At 45.9% G+C, this 21976-nt stretch overlaps 1 protein-coding gene across 1 annotated transcript in view; it reads right to left on the bottom strand.

Annotated features, from left to right (window-relative positions):
• The window catches only part of LOC139421613 (vesicular glutamate transporter 1-like), a 60056-nt gene extending 42855 nt beyond the window's left edge, over positions 1-17201 (bottom strand). Inside the window, exon 1 of the mRNA XM_071172672.1 lies at positions 17124-17201. Coding sequence (XP_071028773.1) covers positions 17124-17185 — 62 coding nt within the window. The 5' untranslated portion in view covers positions 17186-17201. The remainder of the gene's footprint in view (positions 1-17123) is intronic.
• Between the last annotated feature and the right edge of the window lie 4775 nt (positions 17202-21976).

Raw genomic sequence — 21976 nt, 5'->3', positions numbered from 1 at the left:
ATACCATTATCATTACATTGAGGGGCACAACAGATAACTCAGGTCCTCTTTCCATTGCTGTTCCAGTCAAATGTCAAATAGCAACCTTGGTTTATTCAACGGGTACGTTTCAGCCTTGACTGTGTGTGCGGCGTGAAGCACTGCACTACCCATAATGCAATGAGAGCGTAGCATGGTAATTTGTTTCACATTTATCAACAGAAGGCTAAAGTGAATCAGAGGTGGCCTTAAGCTGACAGTATCTGCTGTTGACTTGCAGATAAGATAACACATGCACATATCTCCTGTACATGTACAGGCAGTCCCTCTGGTGGCACTATGGAATCCATATCTACATGTACAGGCAGTCCCTCTGGTGGCACTATGGAATCCATATCTACATGTACAGGCAGTCCCTCTGGTGGCACTATGGAATCCATATCTACATGTACAGGCAGTCCCTCTGGTGGCACTATGGAATCCATATCTACATGTACAGCCAGTCCCCTGGTGGCACTATGGAATCCATATCTACATGTACAGGCAGTCCCTCTGGTGGCACTATGGAATCCATATCTACATGCACAGGCAGTCCCTCTGGTGGCACTATGGAATCCATATCTACATGTACAGCTAGTCCCTCTGGTGGCACTATGGAATCCATATCTACATGTACAGGCAGTCCCTCTGGTGGCACTATGGAATCCATATCTACATGTACAGGCAGTCCCTCTGGTGGCACTATGGAATCCATATCTACATGCACAGGCAGTCCCTCTGGTGGCACTATGGAATCCATATCTACATGTACAGCTAGTCCCTCTGGTGGCACTATGGAATCCATATCTACATGTACAGGCAGTCCCTCTGGTGGCACTATGGAATCCATATCTACATGTACAGGCAGTCCCTCTGGTGGCACTATGGAATCCATATCTACATGTACAGCTAGTCCCTCTGGTGGCACTATGGAATCCATATCTACATGTACAGGCAGTCCCTCTGGTGGCACTATGGAATCCATATCTACATGTACAGCCAGTCCCCTGGTGGCACTATGGAATCCATATCTACATGTACAGCCAGTCCCCTGGTGGCACTATGGAATCCATATCTACATGTACAGCTAGTCCCTCTGGTGGCACTATGGAATCCATATCTACATGTACAGGCAGTCCCTCTGGTGGCACTATGGAATCCATATCTACATGTACAGCTAGTCCCTCTGGTGGCACTATGGAATCCATATCTACATGTACAGCTAGTCCCTCTGGTGGCACTATGAAATCCATATCTACATGTACAGCCAGTCCCAGCTAGTCCCTCTGGTGGCACTATGGAATCCATATCTACATGTACAGCCAGTCCCAGCTAGTCCCTCTGGTGGCACTATGGAATCCATATCTACATTTACAGGCAGTCCCTCTGGTGACACTATGGAATCCATATCTACATGTACAGCCAGTCCCTCTGGTGGCACTATGGAATCCATATCTACATGTACAGCCAGTCCCCTGGTGGCACTATGGAATCCATATCTACATGTACAGCCAGTCCCTCTCGTGACACTATGGAATCCATATCTACATGTACAGCCAGTCCCAGCTAGTCTCTCTGGTGGCACTATGGAATCCATATCTACATGTACAGCCAGTCCCTCTGGTGGCACTATGGAATCCATATCTACATGTACAGCCAGTCCCAGCTAGTCCCTCTGGTGGCACTATGGAATCTATATCTACATGTACAGCCAGTCCCAGCTAGTCCCTCTGGTGGCACTATGGAATCCATATCTACATGTACAGCCAGTCCCTCTGGTGGCACTATGGAATCCATATCTACATGTACAGCCAGTCCCTCTGGTGGCACTATGGAATCCATATCTACATGTACAGCCAGTCCCTCTGGTGGCACTATGGAATCCATATCTACATGTACAGCCAGTCCCTCTGGTGGCACTATGGAATCCATATCTACATGTACAGCCAGTCCCTCTGGTGACACTATGGAATCCATATCTACATGTACAACCAGTCCCAGCTAGTCCCTCTGGTGACACTATGGAATCCATATCTACATGTACAGCCAGTCCCTCTGGTGACACTATGGAATCCATATCTACATGTACAGCTAGTCCCTCTGGTGGCACTATGGAATCCATATCTACATGTACAGGCAGTCCCTCTGGTGGCACTATGGAATCCATATCTACATGTACAGGCAGTCCCTCTGGTGGCACTATGGAATCCATATCTACATGTACAGCTAGTCCCTCTGGTGGCACTATGGAATCCATATCTACATGTACAGGCAGTCCCTCTGGTGGCACTATGGAATCCATATCTACATGTACAGCCAGTCCCCTGGTGGCACTATGGAATCCATATCTACATGTACAGCTAGTCCCTCTGGTGGCACTATGGAATCCATATCTACATGTACAGGCAGTCCCTCTGGTGGCACTATGGAATCCATATCTACATGTACAGCTAGTCCCTCTGGTGGCACTATGGAATCCATATCTACATGTACAGCTAGTCCCTCTGGTGGCACTATGAAATCCATATCTACATGTACAGCCAGTCCCAGCTAGTCCCTCTGGTGGCACTATGGAATCCATATCTACATGTACAGCCAGTCCCAGCTAGTCCCTCTGGTGGCACTATGGAATCCATATCTACATTTACAGGCAGTCCCTCTGGTGACACTATGGAATCCATATCTACATGTACAGCCAGTCCCTCTGGTGGCACTATGGAATCCATATCTACATGTACAGCCAGTCCCCTGGTGGCACTATGGAATCCATATCTACATGTACAGCCAGTCCCTCTCGTGACACTATGGAATCCATATCTACATGTACAGCCAGTCCCAGCTAGTCTCTCTGGTGGCACTATGGAATCCATATCTACATGTACAGCCAGTCCCTCTGGTGGCACTATGGAATCCATATCTACATGTACAGCCAGTCCCAGCTAGTCCCTCTGGTGGCACTATGGAATCTATATCTACATGTACAGCCAGTCCCAGCTAGTCCCTCTGGTGGCACTATGGAATCCATATCTACATGTACAGCCAGTCCCTCTGGTGGCACTATGGAATCCATATCTACATGTACAGCCAGTCCCTCTGGTGGCACTATGGAATCCATATCTACATGTACAGCCAGTCCCTCTGGTGGCACTATGGAATCCATATCTACATGTACAGCCAGTCTCTCTGGTGGCACTATGGAATCCATATCTACATGTACAGCCAGTCCCTCTGGTGACACTATGGAATCCATATCTACATGTACAACCAGTCCCAGCTAGTCCCTCTGGTGACACTATGGAATCCATATCTACATGTACAGCCAGTCCCTCTGGTGACACTATGGAATCCATATCTACATGTACAGCCAGTCCCAGCTAGTCCCTCTGGTGACACTATGGAACCCATATCTACATTTACAGCCAGTCCCAGCTAGTCTCTCTGGTGGCACTATGGAATCCATATCTACATGTACAGCCAGTCCCTCTGGTGGCACTATGGTGTATCCATATCTACATGTACAGCCAGTCCCTCTGGTGGCACTATCATAGTCTTTTCGGCTTTCTGTCTAGGAATTGGATGCATGCTATTGAGGAAACGCATGGATTATAACATCTAGACTGGTCGGGCCTCCATGTGTGTTATAACAGATAGACTGGCTGGGCCTCCATGTGTGTTATAACATTTAGAACAGCCTGGGCCTCTATGTGTGTTATAACAGATAGAACAGACTGGGCCTCCATGTGTGTTATAATATATAGACTGGCTGGGCCTCCATGTGTGTTATAACACATAGACTGGCTGGGCCTCCATGTGTGTTATAACATATAGACTGGCTGGGCCTCCATGTGTGTTATAACATATAGACTGGCTGGGCCTCTATGTGTGTTATAACATATAGACTGGCTGGGCCTCCATGTGTGTTATAACACATAGACTGGCTGGGCCTCCATGTGTGTTATAACATATAGACTGGCTGGGCCTCCATGTGTGTTATAACATATAGACTGGCTGGGCCTCCATGTGTGTTATAACAGATAGACTGGCTGGGCCTCCATGTGTGTTATAACATATAGACTGGCTGGGCCTCCATGAGTGTTATAACATATAGACAGGCTGGGCCTCCATGTGTGTTATAACATATAGACTGGCTAGGCCTCCATGTGTGTTATAACATATAGACTGGCTGGGCCTCCGTGTGTGTTATAACATATAGACTGGCTGGGCCTTCATGTGTGTTATAACATATAAACTGGCTGGGCCTCCATTTGTGTTATAACAGATAGACTGGCTAGGCCTCCATGTGTGTTATAACAGATAGACTGGCTGGGCCTCCATGTGTGTTATAACAGATAGAACAGACTGGCTTGGCAAATGAGCTGATGACAACTCTTTTGTTACCTTTTATATTAAATTCTCAAATTCACAGAGCGTTCCTGATAATCCCCTCATAAGAGGATGAGAGACAGACAGAGAGAAATAGAGGGAGAGAGAGGAGCGAGAGGAGAGAGTAAAATGTTACGTCATCTCAGACGCCCTAGTGATCACTTGTCCATATATAATGATATTTCCGAGGTCCCTCCCTCCTCTTGCTGTCCCTCCCTCCTCTTGCTGCCCCTCTACCCTCTTACTGTCCCTCTACCCTCTTACTGTCCCTCCCTCCTCTTGCTGTCCCTCCCTCCTCTTGCTGTCCCTCCTCCTCTTACTGCCCTCTTGCTGTCCCTCCTCTTGCTGCCCCTCTACCATCTTACTGTCCCTCCCTCCTCTTGCTGCCCCTCTACCCTCTTACTGTTCCTCTACCCTCTTAATGTCCCTCTACCTTCTTACTGTCCCTCCCTCCTCTTGCTGTCCCTCCCTCCTCTTGCTGCCCTCTTGCTGTCCCTCCTCCTCTTGCTGCCCTCTTGCTGTCCCTCCATCCGATTGCTTTCCCTCTACCCTCTTACTGTCCCTCCATCCTCTTGCTGTCCCTCCATCCTCTTACTGTCCCTCCATCCTCTTGCTGTCCCTCCATCCTCTTGCTGTCCTTTCCTCCTTTCCTCTTGCTGTCCCTCCCTCCTCTTGCTGTCCCTCCCTCCTCTTGCTGTCCCTCCCTCCACTTGCTGTCCCTCCCTCCTCTTGCTGTCCCTCCCTCCTCTTGCTGTCCCTCCCTCCTCTTGCTCTCCCTCCCTCCTCTAACTGTCCCTCCCTCCTCTTGCTGTCCCTCCCTCCTCTTGCTGTCCCTCCCTCCTCTTACTGTCCCTCCATCCTCTTGCTGTCCTTCCATCCTCTTGCTGTCCCTCCATCCTCTTGCTGTCCTTTCCTCTTGCTGTCCCTCCCTCCTCTTGCTGTCCATGCCTCCTTTTGCTGTCCCTCCCTTCTCATGCTGTCCCTCCCTCATCTTGCTGTCCCTCCCTCCTCTTGCTGTCCCTCCCTCTCATCCTGTCTTTATGTCATCCTTTCTCCTCCCTCCACTTGTCTCTATTGTCATTATATCCACTGTTGTCATAGTGTCTGCTGTACAGTCTAATGTTGTGACATACAGCATATATACATCCCTGCAGTCTGGACTGAGGACACTATGTCATTGTGTTAGGTGGGTGGGAGACTGTGAAAGAGCTGCTGCAACTACACTCATCCAAAACCATTCACTAAATGAAATGGGGAAACATGTGCTGATTCCTTTTAATATTGATAAATAATCAAACTGTTGAGGTGTTCAGCTTTGGAATTTGTTAATGAAAAACAAAGTTAAAGCTGGAATGCTATATTGAAACAACAACAAGTGGGCACACCGCCTGTGTTTTGGTCAAATAAACTGAGGGATGGGCCTGGAGACGAGTAACCACTCTAAAATTCAAAACAAGAGCTGTGTACAGTAAATGCAAGGACAGAACATCCATGATATGAAAAGTATAGTTGGAACCATGTTTTGAGGCTATACAGAGGTTGTTGACATTTTCTTTGTTTACAAACATTGGAGTAAAACAAGCTTATAGTTTGGGGTTCTGATGGGGCACAACAGTTAAACTAAGCATTTACAAGTTAGATTATTCAAGAATTAATGTGTATAAATCATTAATTAATGAGTCCAAAAATGGATGTAGCAACTAAGGATTCCAGCTCTAAAGTTCAACTAAATGAAGAGCCCTGTAGGGAATAGGATGCCATTTGGGAAACCTTGAATGGAAACCTTCATTAAGTCCAGTGGTTTATTTGAAACCTAGTGAAAGTTGAAGGTGGACATATTGAACATTGGGCGCTGTCTGATGAGATTGATTAAAATCCTCTTCAAATCTCCCTCTTGACGCTCTAAATGATTGCTGCTATTGCCATTTGAATTAAGATAACAGTGATGGCTTCCCTTATCCCCCCTCCACCTCTCTCTTTCTCTCTCACCCTGCCCTCCTCTCTAGTGAACAGATTGTGTCTCTATGGGACGATGTTACCTAGGGAGTCATACTCCCCCCTCCTGTCACACGATCTCCGTCATAGACACACACACAAACACGCACGCACACACACACATTGCATGACCTTTATACACCCCAGAAACAAAATTACACCCAGACATTGTGAAACAACTTAGTACAAACTCGCTCATGCACACACACACACACACACACACACACACACACACACACACACACACACACACACACACACACACACACACACACACACACACACACACACACACACACACACACACACACACACACACACACACAAACCTACAGCATGCAGTTGTACAGGACTGCTCTTGAAGAGATATGAGATATTACTACTCACACTGCAAACTGCATGGCAATTCACAGAACTTAGAAAGACAGCATCCATGTGACATACTGTAAAACAGCATCCATGTGACATACTGTAAAACAGCATCCATGTGACATACTGTAAAACAGCATCCATGTGACATACTGTAAAACCAGGAAGTCACTATCAATACATATTAAAACGCCACCAACTATTTTTTGATTATATGTTATTACATATATATATATATATTTTTTGTTTTTGTTTTGTTTACTATGTTTATTTATTTATTTTACCTTTATTAAACTAGGCAAGTCAGTTAAGAACAAATGCTTATTTTCAATGATGACCTAGCAACAGTTAACTGCATTGTTCAGGGGCAGAACGACAGATTTTTTTACCTTGTCAGCTGGGGGATTCGATCTTGCAACCTTTCGGTTACAAGTCCAACTCTTTAACCACCTGCTGCCCATGTATGTACTGTATGTAATGTTTTTTTAAATATATTTGCAGTGTTTTAATGTTTATGAAAGGTGCTTTACAGATGTAGAACTATAGTAGTACTGTCTTGACATTGCAGTGAAGCGTCGTCGGTGTGGAAAGTAACATTTCCCTCCCCATGCCTGTGGTAGCATTTCCCTCCCCATGCCTGTGCTAGCATTACCCTCCCCATGACTGTGGTAGCATTTCCCTCCCCATGCCTGTGGTAGCATTTCCCTCCCCATGCCTGTGCTAGCATTTCCCTCCCCATGCCTGTGGTAGCATTACCCTCCCCATGCCTGTGGTAGCATTTCCCTCCCCATGCCTGTGGTAGCATTTCCCTCCCCATGCCTGTGGTAGCATTTCCCTCCCCATGCCTGTGGTAGCATTACCCTCCCCATGCCTGTGGTAGCATTTCCCTCCCCATGCCTGTGGTAGCATTTCCCTCCCCATGCCTGTGGTAGCATTTCCCTCCCCATGCCTGTGGTAGCATTTCCCTCCCCATGCCTGTGGTAGCATTTCCCTCCCCATGCCTGTGGTAGCATTTCCCTCCCCATGCCTGTGGTAGCATTTCCCTCCCCATGCCTGTGGTAGCATTTCCCTCCCCATGCCTGTGGTAGCATTTCCCTCCCCATGCCTGTGGTAGCATTTCCCTCCCCATGCCTGTGGTAGCATTACCCTCCCCATGCCTGTGGTAGCATTTCCCTCCCCATGCCTGTGGTAGCATTTCCCTCCCCATGCCTGTGGTAGCATTTCCCTCCCCATGCCTGTGGTAGCATTTCCCTCCCCATGCCTGTGGTAGCATTTCCCTCCCCATGACTGTGGTAGCATTTCCCTCCCCATGACTGTGGTAGCATTTCCCTCCCCATGCCTGTGGTAGCATTTCCCTCCCCATGCCTGTGGTAGCATTACCCTCCCCATGCCTGTGGTAGCATTTCCCTCCCCATGCCTGTGGTAGCATTTCCCTCCCCATGCCTGTGGTAGCATTTCCCTCCCTATGCCTGTGGTAGCATTTCCCTCCCCATGCCTGTGGTAGCATTTCCCTCCCCATGACTGTGGTAGCATTTCCCTCCCCATGACTGTGGTAGCATTTCCCTCCCCATGCCTGTGGTAGCATTTCCCTCCCCATGACTGTGGTAGCATTTCCCTCCCCATGCCTGTGGTAGCATTTCCCTCCCCATGCCTGTGGTAGCATTTCCCTCCCCATGCCTGTGGTAGCATTTCCCTCCCCATGCCTGTGGTAGCATTTCCCACCCCATGCCTGTGGTAGCATTTCCCTCCCCATGCCTGTGGTAGCATTTCCCACCCCATGCCTGTGGTAGCATTTCCCTCCCAATGCCTGTGGTAGCATTTCCCTCCCCATGCCTGTGGTAGCATGTCCTTCTTAACCATGAATTCCATCAATATGAGGGTTTAAAATGACAGTGCAGCTGGCACTACATATCTTAACCATGAATTCCATCAATTTGACAATGATAGCACTTTATGGCTCTGCCAAAATGTCACCCTGCATGTCGGGGTCTTTTACAGGCTGTACTAATTGGGTGTATGACCCCCCCCCCCCCTAACTTGAGAGACCTCCGCTGTGATAGTCAATAGATTGAGAGAGCACCGCTGTGATAGCCAATAGGTTGAGAATGCTCCGCTGTGATAGCCTATAGGTTGAGATAGCTCTGTTGTGATGACCATTATCTAATAAGCTAGATTCCAAAGATCAGTTGGTAGAGCATGGTCCTCTGTAGTTCAGTTAGTAGAGCATGGTCCTCTGTAGATCAGTTGGTAGAGCATGGTCCTCTGTAGTTCAGTTAGTAGAGCATGGTCCTCTGTAGTTAAGTTGGTAGAGCATGGTCCTCTGTAGTTCAGTTAGTAGAGCATGGTCCTCTGTAGATCAGTTGGTAGAGCATGGTCCTCTGTAGTTCAGTTAGTAGAGCATGGTCCTCTGTAGTTAAGTTGGTAGAGCATGGTCCTCTGTAGACCAGTTGGTAGAGCATGGTCCTCTGTAGATCAGTTGGTAGAGCATGGTCCTCTGTAGACCAGTTGGTAGAGCATGGTCCTCTGTAGTTAAGTTGGTAGAGCATGGTCCTCTGTAGACCAGTTGGTAGAGCATGGTCCTCTGTAGTTCAGTTAGTAGAGCATGGTCCTCTGTAGTTCAGTTGGTAGAGCATGGTCCTCTGTAGACCAGTTGGTAGAGCATGGTCCTCTGTAGACCAGTTGGTAGAGCATGGTCCTCTGTAGTTCAGTTAGTAGAGCATGGTCCTCTGTAGATCAGTTGGTAGAGCATGGTCCTCTGTAGTTCAGTTAGTAGAGCATGGTCCTCTGTAGTTAAGTTGGTAGAGCATGGTCCTCTGTAGTTCAGTTAGTAGAGCATGGTCCTCTGTAGATCAGTTGGTAGAGCATGGTCCTCTGTAGTTCAGTTAGTAGAGCATGGTCCTCTGTAGTTAAGTTGGTAGAGCATGGTCCTCTGTAGACCAGTTGGTAGAGCATGGTCCTCTGTAGATCAGTTGGTAGAGCATGGTCCTCTGTAGACCAGTTGGTAGAGCATGGTCCTCTGTAGTTAAGTTGGTAGAGCATGGTCCTCTGTAGACCAGTTGGTAGAGCATGGTCCTCTGTAGTTCAGTTAGTAGAGCATGGTCCTCTGTAGTTCAGTTGGTAGAGCATGGTCCTCTGTAGACCAGTTGGTAGAGCATGGTCCTCTGTAGACCAGTTGGTAGAGCATGGTCCTCTGTAGTTCAGTTAGTAGAGCATGGTCCTCTGTAGTTCAGTTGGTAGAGCATGGTCCTCTGTAGTTCAGTTAGTAGAGCATGGTCCTCTGTAGTTCAGTTAGTAGAGCATGGTCCTCTGTAGTTCAGTTAGTAGAGCATGGTCCTCTGTAGTTCAGTTAGTAGAGCATGGTCCTCTGTAGACCAGTTGGTAGAGCATGGTCCTCTGTAGTTCAGTTAGTAGAGCATGGTCCTCTGTTGCTCAGTTAGTAGAGCATGGTCCTCTGTAGACCAGTTGGTAGAGCATGGTCCTCTGTAGTTCAGTTGGTAGAGCATGGTCCTCTGTAGTTCAGTTAGTAGAGCATGGTCCTCTGTTGCTCAGTTAGTAGAGCATGGTCCTCTGTAGACCAGTTGGTAGAGCATGGTCCTCTGTAGTTCAGTTAGTAGAGCATGGTCCTCTGTAGTTCAGTTAGTAGAGCATGGTCCTCTGTAGTTCAGTTGGTAGAGCATGGTCCTCTGTAGACCAGTTGGTAGAGCATGGTCCTCTGTAGACCAGTTGGTAGAGCATGGTCCTCTGTAGTTCAGTTAGTAGAGCATGGTCCTCTGTAGTTCAGTTGGTAGAGCATGGTCCTCTGTAGTTCAGTTGGTAGAGCATGGTCCTCTGTAATTCAGTTAGTAGAGCATGATCCTCTGTAGACCAGTTGGTAGAGCATGGTCCTCTGTAATTCAGTTAGTAGAGCATGGTCCTCTGTAGTTCAGTTGGTAGAGCATGGTCCTCTGTAGTTCAGTTAGTAGAGCATGGTCCTCTGTAGACCAGTTGGTAGAGCATGGTCCTCTGTAGTTCAGTTAGTAGAGCATGGTCCTCTGTAGACCAGTTAGTAGAGCATGGTCCTCATTAGATCAGTTGGCATGGTGGTTGCAACACCAGGATTGTGGGTTTGATTCCCAGGACCACCCAGACATTAAATATATGCACACATGACTGTAACTCGCTTTGGATAAAAGCCTCTGCTAAATATGATTACTTATTGACGGATGACAAGGGAATGACTGCAGGGAAGAGGTGAAGGTAGAGAAGAGAAGAGAGGAGAGGAGAAGGTGTTGGGGCTGCTCTGTACTGTACCTTAGAGAGGAGAGGAGAAGGTGTTGGGGCTCTATACCTTAGAGAGGAGAGGAGAAGGTGTTGGGGCTGCTCTGTACCTTAGAGACGAGAGGAGAGGGTGTTGGGGCTGCTCTGTACCTTAGAGAGGAGAGGAGAGGGTGTTGGGGCTGCTCTGTACCTTAGAGAGGAGAGGAGAGGGTGTTGGGGCTGCTCTGTACCTTAGAGAGGAGAGGAGAAGGTGTTGGGGCTCTGTACCTTAGAGAGGAGAGGAGAAGGTGTTGGGGCTCTGTACCTTAGAGAGGAGAGGAGAAGGTGTTGGGGCTCTGTACCTTAGAGAGGAGAGGAGAAGGTGTTGGGGCTCTGTACCCTAGAGAGGAGAGGAGAAGGTGTTGGGGCTCTGTACCTTAGAGAGGAGAGGAGAGGGTGTTGGGGCTGCTCTGTACCTTAGAGAGGAGAGGAGAAGGTGTTGGGGCTGCTCTGTACCTTAGAGAGGAGAAGAGAAGGTGTTGGGGCTGCTCTGTACCTTAGAGAGGAGATGAGAAGGTGTTGGGGCTGCTCTGTACCTTAGAGAGGAGAGGAGAAGGTGTTGGGGCTGCTCTGTACCTTAGAGAGGAGAAGAGAAGGTGTTGGGGCTGCTCTGTACCTTCGAGAGGAGAGGAGAAGGTGTTGGGGCAGCTCTGTACCTTAGAGAGGAGAAGAGAAGGTGTTGGGGCTGCTCTGTACCTTAGAGAGGAGAGGAGAAGGTGTTGGGGCTGCTCTGTACCTTAGAGAGGAGAGGAGAAGGTGTTGGGGCTGCTCTGTACCTTACACTACCATAGTATTTGCCTACCTAGTTTAATATAGAAACAAGAGACGCATTCCGATGGAGAAAAACTCTAAATAATAGATGAACTACTGGCAGCATTCACAGGGAGGGATCACAGTTCTGTCGGTGAGGTAGACCACTCACACAGTATACACGCTCACATACGCACACACAAACACACACATACTTCCTATTGTTTGAATATAGAGTACCAATCAAAAGTTTGGAGACACGTAGTCAGGGTTTTTCTTATTTATTTTCTACGTTGTAGAATAATAGTGAATACATCAAAACAAATACACATATGGAATCATGTAGTAACCAGAAAAGTGTTAAACATATCAAAATACATTTTATATTTGAGATTCTTCAAAGTAACCACCCGTTGCCTTGACGACAGCTTTGCACACTCTTGGCATTCTCTCAACCAGCTTCACCTGGAATGCTTTTCCAACAGGCTTGAAGTAGTTCCCATATACGCTGAGCACTTGTTCGCTGCTTTTCCTTCACTGGAGGACAGGTAGCCTAGTGGTTAGAGTGTTGGGCCAGTAACCGAAAGGTTGCTAGATTGAATCCCTGAGCTGACAAGGTAAAAATCTGTCATTCTGCCCCTGAACAAGGCAGTTAACCCACTGTTCCTAGACTGTCATTTTAAATAAGAATTTGTTCTTATCTGACTTGCCAAGGTAAAATAAAAACTAAAAACTCTGCAGTTCAACTCATCCCAACCCATCTTAATTGGGTTGAGATCAAGTGATTGTGGAGGTCAGATCATCTGATGCAGCACTCCATCACTCTCCTTCTTGGTCAAATTGGCCTTACTTAACTGCACATCAGATTGAATTGCTGCAAAGAAACCACAACTAAAGGACACCAATAATAAGAAGAGACTTGCTTGGGTCAAGAAACACGAGTAATGGATATTAGACCGGTGGGAATCTGTCCTTTGGTCTGATGAGTCTAAATGTAAGATTTTTGGTTCCAATCGCCGTGTCTTTGTGAGACGCAGAGTAGGTGAATGGATGATCTCCACATGCGTGGTTCCCACCGTGAAGCATGATGGAGGATGTGTGATGGTGTGGATGTGCTTTGCTGGTGACACTGTTGGTGATTTATTTAGAATTCAAGGCACAGGAGGTGTGTTGGGTCATTGTCCTGTTGAGAAACAAATTATAGTCCCACTAAGCTCAAACCATATGGGATGGCGTATTGCTGTAGAATACGGTGGTAGCCATGCTGGTTAAGTGTGCTTTGAATTCTAAATAAATCACCAACAGTGTCACCAGCAAAGCACATCCACACCATCACACATCCTCCACCATGCTTCACGGTGGGAACCACACATGTGGAGATCATCCGTTCACCTACTCTGCGTCTCACAAAGACACAGCGGTTGGAACCAAAAATCTTACATTTAGACTCATCAGACCAAAGGACAGATTTCCACCGGACTAATATCCATTACTCGTGTTTCTTGACCCAAGCAAGTCTCTTCTTATTATTGGTGTCCTTTAGTTGTGGTTTCTTTGCAGCAATTCAATCGGATGTGCAGTTAAGTCTAATTAACTTATCCTCTGCAGTAGAGGTGACTATGGGTCTTCCTTTCCTGTGGCGGTCCTCATGAGAGCCAGTTTCATCATTGCGCTTTATGATTTTTGCGACTGCACTTGAAGAAACGTTCAAAGTTCTTGAAATGTTCCGTATTGACTGACCTTCATGTCTTAAAGTAATGATGGACTGTAGTTTCTCTTTGCTTATTCAAGCTGTTCTTGCCATAACATGGACTTGGTCTTTTATCAAATAGGGACATATTCTGTATAACACCCCTACATTTTCACAACACAACTGATTGGCTCAAACACATTAAGAAGGAACAGAATTCCACAAATTCACTTTTAACAAGGCACACCTGTTAATTGAAATGCATTCCAGGTGACTACCTCATGAAGCTGGTTGAGAGAATGCCAAGAGTGTGCAATGATGTCATATAGGCAACGGCTGGCTACTTTGAAGAATCTCATCTAAAATATATTTTTATTTGTTTAGCACTTTTTTGGTTACTACATGATTCCATGTGTGTTATTTCATAGTTTTAATGTCTTCACTATTATTCTACAAGAAACACCCAAGTATAAGTAGCTGTGTCCAAACTTTTGACTGGTACTGTAGGCCTACCATATACGTGAATACACCAATCATTTACAAAATATGGATTAGTTCAACCCTTTGATTAGGATACACTACAGTCATATAGCTAGTTCCTCTGAGCCCTCAGTCTGATACACTACAGTCATATAGCTAGTTCCTCTGAGCCCTCAGTCTGATACACTACAGTCATATAGCTAGTTCCTCTGAGCCCTCAGTCTGATACACTACAGTCATATAGCTAGTTCCTCTGAGCCCTCAGTCTGATACACTACAGTCATATAGCTAGTTCCTCTGGGCCCTCAGTCTGATACACTACAGTCATATAGCTAGTTCCTCTGGGCCCTCAGTCTGATACACTACAGTCATATAGCTAGTTCCTCTGGGCCCTCAGTCTGATACACTACAGTCATATAGCTAGTTCCTCTGAGCCCTCAGTCTGATACACTACAGTCATATAGCTAGTTCCTCTGAGCCCTCAGTCTGATACACTACAGTCATATAGCTAGTTCCTCTGGGCCCTCAGTCTGATACACTACAGTCATATAGCTAGTTCCTCTGGGCCCTCAGTCTGATACACTACAGTCATATAGCTAGTTCCTCTGGGCCCTCAGTCTGATACACTACAGTCATATAGCTAGTTCCTCTTGGCCCTCAGTCTGATACACTACAGTCATATAGCTAGTTCCTCTGAGGGTGAGCCCTCACAGTCATGCAAGAAGTGTAGTGTGAAGGTGATTTCCCCATTTTAGCCTACTATGTAAAGCGCTTTCAGTACCTCCTTTAGCCTACTACCTCAGTTGGTAGAAAGAATTGGTAGAAAGGCCCTATATAAATAAATCAAATCCAATCACATACAGTATTTCAAAGCAAATAGCATTGGACACCAGCATGCACGTGCCTCACGAGAGCCAGGGGGAAAAAAAGCGATTTGACTCGGGTGCCCTTACACTCTTAATCCGGGGCCCCGGATGAGATGATGGAGTAGGCTGGTCTGTGAATGAGGATGGGGTGAGAGGAGGGGGGCGAGAGGAAGTGACAGTGGGCTGGGCTTGGAGTGGGAATGTGGGAGGGGTAGAGTTAGGGGATTTGCGTGGACCGACAGCTGGGCGGAGAAACGGGCTATTTCAGGATGGGGATTTATATGTTTGGTTGCTACCTCAAACCCCGGGAGAGCTCGAGTGTGCTGCCCTATCAATGACTATAATCTCTCATTTTTTGTCACCTACACAGACGATCAATTGATCACTTTTTAATATTCTATTTTAAACTGTATATGGTAATTTATTATGTAGATTATCGACCGGTTTAAATGAACATGAAATTGTGTTTTCTCACAGGTTTTTCCTTCCGTAACGCTGCATTTGTTTAGGCCATGCTGTTGTAAACATATATAAAACATGTAAACGATATTAATAATGGGCTAATAATAATAAAATAAAGAAAACGTGAGATTTCTGAAATCTTCAAAACGTTTGGAGTTATGCTTCGATTCAGGGTTTCGACAGGAGGCTGCAGGAGCTTTAAAATGTGTTTTTTTCCGACACCTATTTTATAGCCTTTAGTTTAGCAGTGACTCCTGCCTGAGTGTCCAGTCGACCTACGGAGAATCCGTCTGACAAAATAACCTGTAGGCCTAGTCGACGCACGGAAGTTCGTCTGGCTGGAGCACCGCGATACATTTAATTATCCAATAAATGCAATCAATCAATTAATACACCTGGCAAAAGTTATTGGAAAGACCTCTATTGATTTGACAATATTTCCAATTTTAATCACAGCCTAAATATCCCAATTAGTTAATTCCAAGCTAAAATTATGGACATTTAGTCTAATGTGATGAAATGTTCATGTTGAAAGATGATTTTGTGCATACACATCTATAAATCTGGTCATCATAACAATGACTGGGGCTTTTTATTTTATTGTAGGCCTATTTGAACGCCATATGGCTTTTTTTATGAATACATTTCAAAGTTACTAAATAAAAATAGATTGGAAACATTATTTATTAAACCAGTGGATGCACGTGACCACTGCACTTGCATAGCGAAAGATAGGCCTATAATCCGCACCTGTAGTTGCAGGGGAAGTTTCAAATCCTTTTCCAACTATGTACATGTTCAGAGCCATTGTAACGAACCGTCAGGTTGAATGTAAACCACTTGATTGAACACGCGACAATTAGGATGGCGATGGGTATTGTATGTATGTCTTTCTGAGTGTCCTGTCTGTCTGTCGATGTTTCGGTCTGTCATCGGCACCGGGGACCATACATGTTACATGAGGCTAATCTGATTCTCTCTATTCCTTTCCACCTGGACAACTTTGTCAATCGGCCAGTGCGCGTCAATTACGCACGAAAACATTATGTAATCACACCTCTCCGAGCAACACAGGTCCCAGATACCGCACGCACTCTCTGCTGAAACCAAGAGTGGCACATCTCACCTGAACGCCAAAACCGAAACAATCTAGGTAGCCTACAATCGAAGGGTTGGGGGCAATTCGAATTTAATTTAAAGCAGTTCATTTAGGAAGTAATTAAAAAAAAAAAAAAATGGTACTTCTGAAATAAATAGCTACTTTCCAGTTTATTGAGAAGTCACTGAAAATGTATGCCCTTTTCAAATAATTGAATTGGAATTTCAGTTTAATTCCTGAATTGACTGCATTCAGTTCGAACTGACCCCAACCCTGCTACAATCAATTTACATCAATACATTTCGACTGGAGTATTGCACAATGTTATACAGCCTATCCGAATCGAATTTCATAAATACACGCTCTCAATTTGTTTGAGTTGTTCTAGTTTTCTGGTGATAATGTCCACCCCATCTCTGGATGCACACCAGATGTTGCCATTTTGCTGTGCCCCTGAGCGCACACTGTCCAAACGAGTCCAGGTGCGCCTAGCATACAGTGCGCGCCACTGAGATCCAGGTATCGACCGTGGCGCTACATTGTCTGAAAGTGCCACTTCTTTTTAGTCACTTTCACAAACAGTTGCCCTTTTGGGCTTTGAATATCACCAATAAAAGTTATATTACCGCAGCATATAGAAAAAGCTATTTTCAACAAACGGTTTACATAAAAATAAGGCAAGCCATAAGCAATTGTTAAGAAGTTAAGGAGGTACCTGTGTATCTTTCCCAGATTCTTGGCTGCAACCGCCTTAAACCTGTCTGGTCGGATCTCCATCTTCGCGACTCCCCGATCCAGCCGGTGTGCTAGCCCGCGCGCACTCCAGCTCTAAGCGCAGTCCCTCTCTTTCTCTCTCTCTCTCTCTCTCTCTCTCTCTTACACACTCCACCAGTCCATCCCTACCACTTCTTGCGCTCCTATGCACAACAGGAATTGCTTGTCATAAAATGTATATTTCTAAATACAATAGCCAACATTTAGATGTAGCCTAGTCTAGCCTATAGGCAGGCATATCTTTATTATTGCGCCCATTCGGAAGTGACTTTTCTTTCACAGGATAGTATAGCCTACACTTCCCTCTCGAAACAACATTGATAGAGCTCTCATCCACCAGGCCTATGTATAATTTGGAGTAGCCTAGACCTAGTCTCTGCATATATTAAAGCCAAGGCTGCCATTTTAAATTATTTTAATCAATTGACATGATAAAAGTAATAAACATAGTTTTGTCGTCATGTGATTAAAAAACACGATACTAAAACTTTTCTGTCATCCACTTATTTTTGACACGCACTGCCTCGTGACCAGTCTCTCCACTCATGCTGCCATCTAGCGGCCACTTACTTTCACATTAGATGGCGACAGTGGTTAAAAGTTTCCTCCCCCTTTCCCCCTCAATTTTCGCCTAAAATGACATACCCAAATCTAACTGCCTGTATCTTAGGACCTGAACCAAGGATATGCATATTCTTGATACCATTTTAAAGGAAACACTTTGACATTTGTGGAAATGTAGAATGAATGTAGGAGAATATAACACATTAGATCTGGTAAAAGATAATACAAAGAAAAAACAACCTTTTTTTGTACCATCTTTGAAATGGAAGAGAAAGGCCATAATGTATTATTCCAGCTCAGGCGCAATTTAGATTGTTGCCATTAGATGGCAGCAGTGTATGTGCAAAGTTTTAGACTGATCCAATGAACCATAGCAAGTCAGTTCAAAATGTTTTATCAAGACTGCCCAAATGTGCCTAATATGTTTATTAATAACTTTTCAAGTTCATAACTGTGCACTCTCCTCAAACAACAGCATGGTATTCTTTCCCTGTAATAGCTACTGTAATGGAACAGTACAGCTAAGCTTTCTGCCAATATCAGATATGTCTATGTCCTGGGAAATGTTCTTGTTCCTTACAACATCATGCTAATCACATTACCGCACATTAGCTCAACCGCCCTGAGGGTGGGACACCGATCTGTAGAGATGTAAGACGCAATTATCTCTCCTTCCTCCCAAAGTTTGCACTTGTTAACTTCCCCCTTCACTGATTTGAAGGAAATCACTGGTAAAATAAATTTGGTATAAACCCCCTCTAGCCTAAATGCCTCCACCAATCCAATGCTTTTAGATGTGTGGGAAGTAGCCTAGTGAAGGAGAGTATACCTACACTTCAGGAGAAAGGAGGAGTTATGGTGAAGGGAACTAGGAGGGGCCAGGGGTAGGCTGCCCAATAGGACCACAGATAGCAGCAGTTTAAAGGAAGTTCCACAGGTTTTCGGTTGGACCTTTTTTTTAGCTTCAGCCTATCCACACCTCATGTAGCCTATCTTTGTTTGGACTTTTAAATATATGATATTTCCGTTTCTCACAAAACGGAAAATTAAGTATCTATATTATATTCTAATCTCTTGTTCTATTCTAAAGCCGATTGCCTCTTTAAAATCCAATACACTGTAAAACTCCATCATAACCTCGGAGGCTGCTCACCCACTGGACCACTGCTTCAGAATAGAACACAGTAAAATATAATAGATATTTATTCTACCTATGTCAACCCCCTTTATCTACCTATATTAACCCCCTTTATCTACCTATCTCCACCCCCTTTCTTAACATATCTCAACCCCCTTTATCTACCTCTCTCAATCCCCTTTCTTAACATATCTCAACCCCCTTTATCTACCTCTCTCAATCCCCTTTCTTAACATATCTCAAGGCCATGATCAGTTATGCAGATCCTTATTGGAAATGTGTTAGCGCTGGGATAGAACAAAAGCCTGCTCACCCAGTAGTTCCCCATCACCGGACTTGGAGAGCCCTGACCTAGGAGGAATAGAAGCCAAAGACAAACACGGAACAGGAAATCACATGTTCAAAAGGATACTTTATTTGGTATATAACAGTACAATCCTCTTATTAGACAACAACACATACATACTTGAGGTAAGACATCTTTCAAAACAACTCATATATACATATATATATTCAGACAGACACACACACGCTCAGTTTTACACTGACATAGATTCAGTCAGAGGCATACATTCACACATACATAATCACAGTTCCTAGGGAGCTAACAAGGCCAAGGTGGTGTCCATGCAAACCCATCCTCAACATGGATCAAGCTAAGCTGAAATTGCAGCATAATAGCTCAAGCTTTTTCATAATATACAGTAAAACACTGCATGCAAACCTCTTTGGCGTTGGTAAGATTGTGCTGTAATGAACTCACACACAAAAACAAACACAAAGCTGCCTTGATTGTCTGGAGTGCGGAGTCTCTATGACAATGTGGCCTCTCACTGTCTCAACAGGGTAGTGTTTACTATGCACCAAACAGAAGAAAACTGACTGAAACAGGGACAGATACCTGAACAATAAAAAACAATTGTTTTTAGTTGCAAAACATTTTGCTACGCTCTGCCATAATCACTACAACCCAGCGTTCCTGCAGTTCATCTATCTCAGGGCGTGTCCTTGACTCTCAGGCCTTAGTGAACCCAGGACTGTGTATCTGTCTTTCAGTCTCCCTCACTTTTTGTCATCCATTCCCCTGGAGCATGAATGGGCAACTCCAGTCACCTGGGTCAGGGATGGGCAACTCCATTCCCCTGGAGCATGAATGGGCAACTCCATTCCCCTGGAGCATGAATGGGCAACTCCAGTCCCCTGGAGCAGGGATGGGCAACTCCATTCCCCTGGAGCAGGGATGGGCAACTCCATTCCCCTGGAGCATGAATGGGCAACTCCATTCCCCTGGAGCAGGGATGGGCAACTCCATTCCCCTGGAGCATGAATGGGCAACTCCATTCCCCTGGAGCAGGGATGGGCAAATCCATTCCCCTGGAGCAGGGATGGGCAACTCCATTCCCCTGAAGCAGGGATGGGCAACTCCATTCCCATGGAGCAGGGATGGGCAACTCCATTCCCATGGAGCAGGGATGGGCAACTCTATTCCCCTGGAGCAGGGATGGGCAACTCATAGTCCCCTGGAGCAGGGATGGGCAACTCCATCCCCCTGGAGCAGGGATGGGCAACTTCATTCCCCTGGAGCAGGGATTGGCAACTCCATTCCCCTGGAGCAGGGATGGGCAACTCATAGTCCCCTGGAGCAGGGATGGGCAACTCATAGTCCCCTGGAGCAGGGATGGGCAACTCTATTCCCCTGGAGCAGGGATGGGCAACTCCATTCCCCTGGAGCAGGGATGGGCAACTCCATTCCCCTGGAGCAGGGATGGGCAACCCCATTCCCCTGGAGCAGGGATGGGCAACTCCATTCCCCTGGAGCAGGGATGGGCAACTCCATTCCCCTGAAGCAGGGATGGGCAACTCCATTCCCATGGAGCAGGGATGGGCAACTCCATTCCCCTGGAGCAGGGATGGGCAACTCCATTCCCCTGAAGCAGGGATGGGCAACTCCATTCCCATGGAGCAGGGATGGGCAACTCCATTCCCATGGAGCAGGGATGGGCAACTCCATTCCCATGGAGCAGGGATGGGCAACTCCATTCCCATGGAGCAGGGATGGGCAACTCCATTCCCATGGAGCAGGGATGGGCAACTCATAGTCCCCTGGAGCAGGGATGGACAACTCCAAATCAAATCAAATCAAATCAAATTTTATTTGTCACATACACATGGTTAGCAGATGTTAATGCGAGTGTAGCGAAATGCTTGTGCTTCTAGTTCCGACAATGCAGTAATAACAAGTAATCTAACTAACAATTCCAAAACTACTGTCTTGTACACAGTGTAAGGGGATAAAGAATATGTACATAAGGATATATGAATGAGTGATGGTACAGAGCAGCATAGGCAAGATACAGTAGATGGTATCGGGTACAGTATGTACAAATGAGATGAGTATGTAAACAAAGTGGCATAGTATAGTATAAAGTGGCTAGTGATACATGTATTACATAAGGATACCGTCGATGATATAGAGTACAGTATATACGTATGCGTATGAGATGAATAATGTAGGGTAAGTAACATTTATATAAGGTAGCATTGTTTAAAGTGGCTAGTGATATATTTACATCATTTCCCATCAATTCCCATTTATTAAAGTGGCTGGAGTTGAGTCAGTGTCAGTGTGTTGGCAGCAGCCACTCAGTGTTAGTGGTGGCTGTTTAACAGTCTGATGGCCTTGAGATAGAAGCTGTTTTTCAGTCTCTCGGTCCCAGCTTTGATGCACCTGTACTGACCTCGCCTTCTGGATGATAGCGGGGTGAACAGGCAGTGGCTCGGGTGGTTGATGTCCTTGATGATCTTTATGGCCTTCCTGTGACATCGGGTGGTGTAGGTGTCCTGGAGGGCAGGTAGTTTGCCCCCAGTGATGCGTTGTGCAGACCTCACTACCCTCTGGAGAGCCTTACGGTTGAGGGCGGTGCAGTTGCCATACCAGGCGGTGATACAGCCCGCCAGGATGCTCTCGATTGTGCATCTGTAGAAGTTTGTGAGTGCTTTTGGTGACAAGCCGAATTTCTTCAGCCTCCTGAGGTTGAAGAGGCGCTGCTGCGCCTTCTTCACGATGCTGTCTGTGTGAGTGGACCAATTCA

Source organism: Oncorhynchus clarkii, chromosome 12, assembly GCF_045791955.1.
Source record: "Oncorhynchus clarkii lewisi isolate Uvic-CL-2024 chromosome 12, UVic_Ocla_1.0, whole genome shotgun sequence".
Taxonomy (NCBI): domain Eukaryota; kingdom Metazoa; phylum Chordata; class Actinopteri; order Salmoniformes; family Salmonidae; genus Oncorhynchus; species Oncorhynchus clarkii.
The sequence above is the reverse complement of the archived record's forward strand: the minus strand, read 5'-3'. Positions and strand labels throughout refer to the sequence as shown.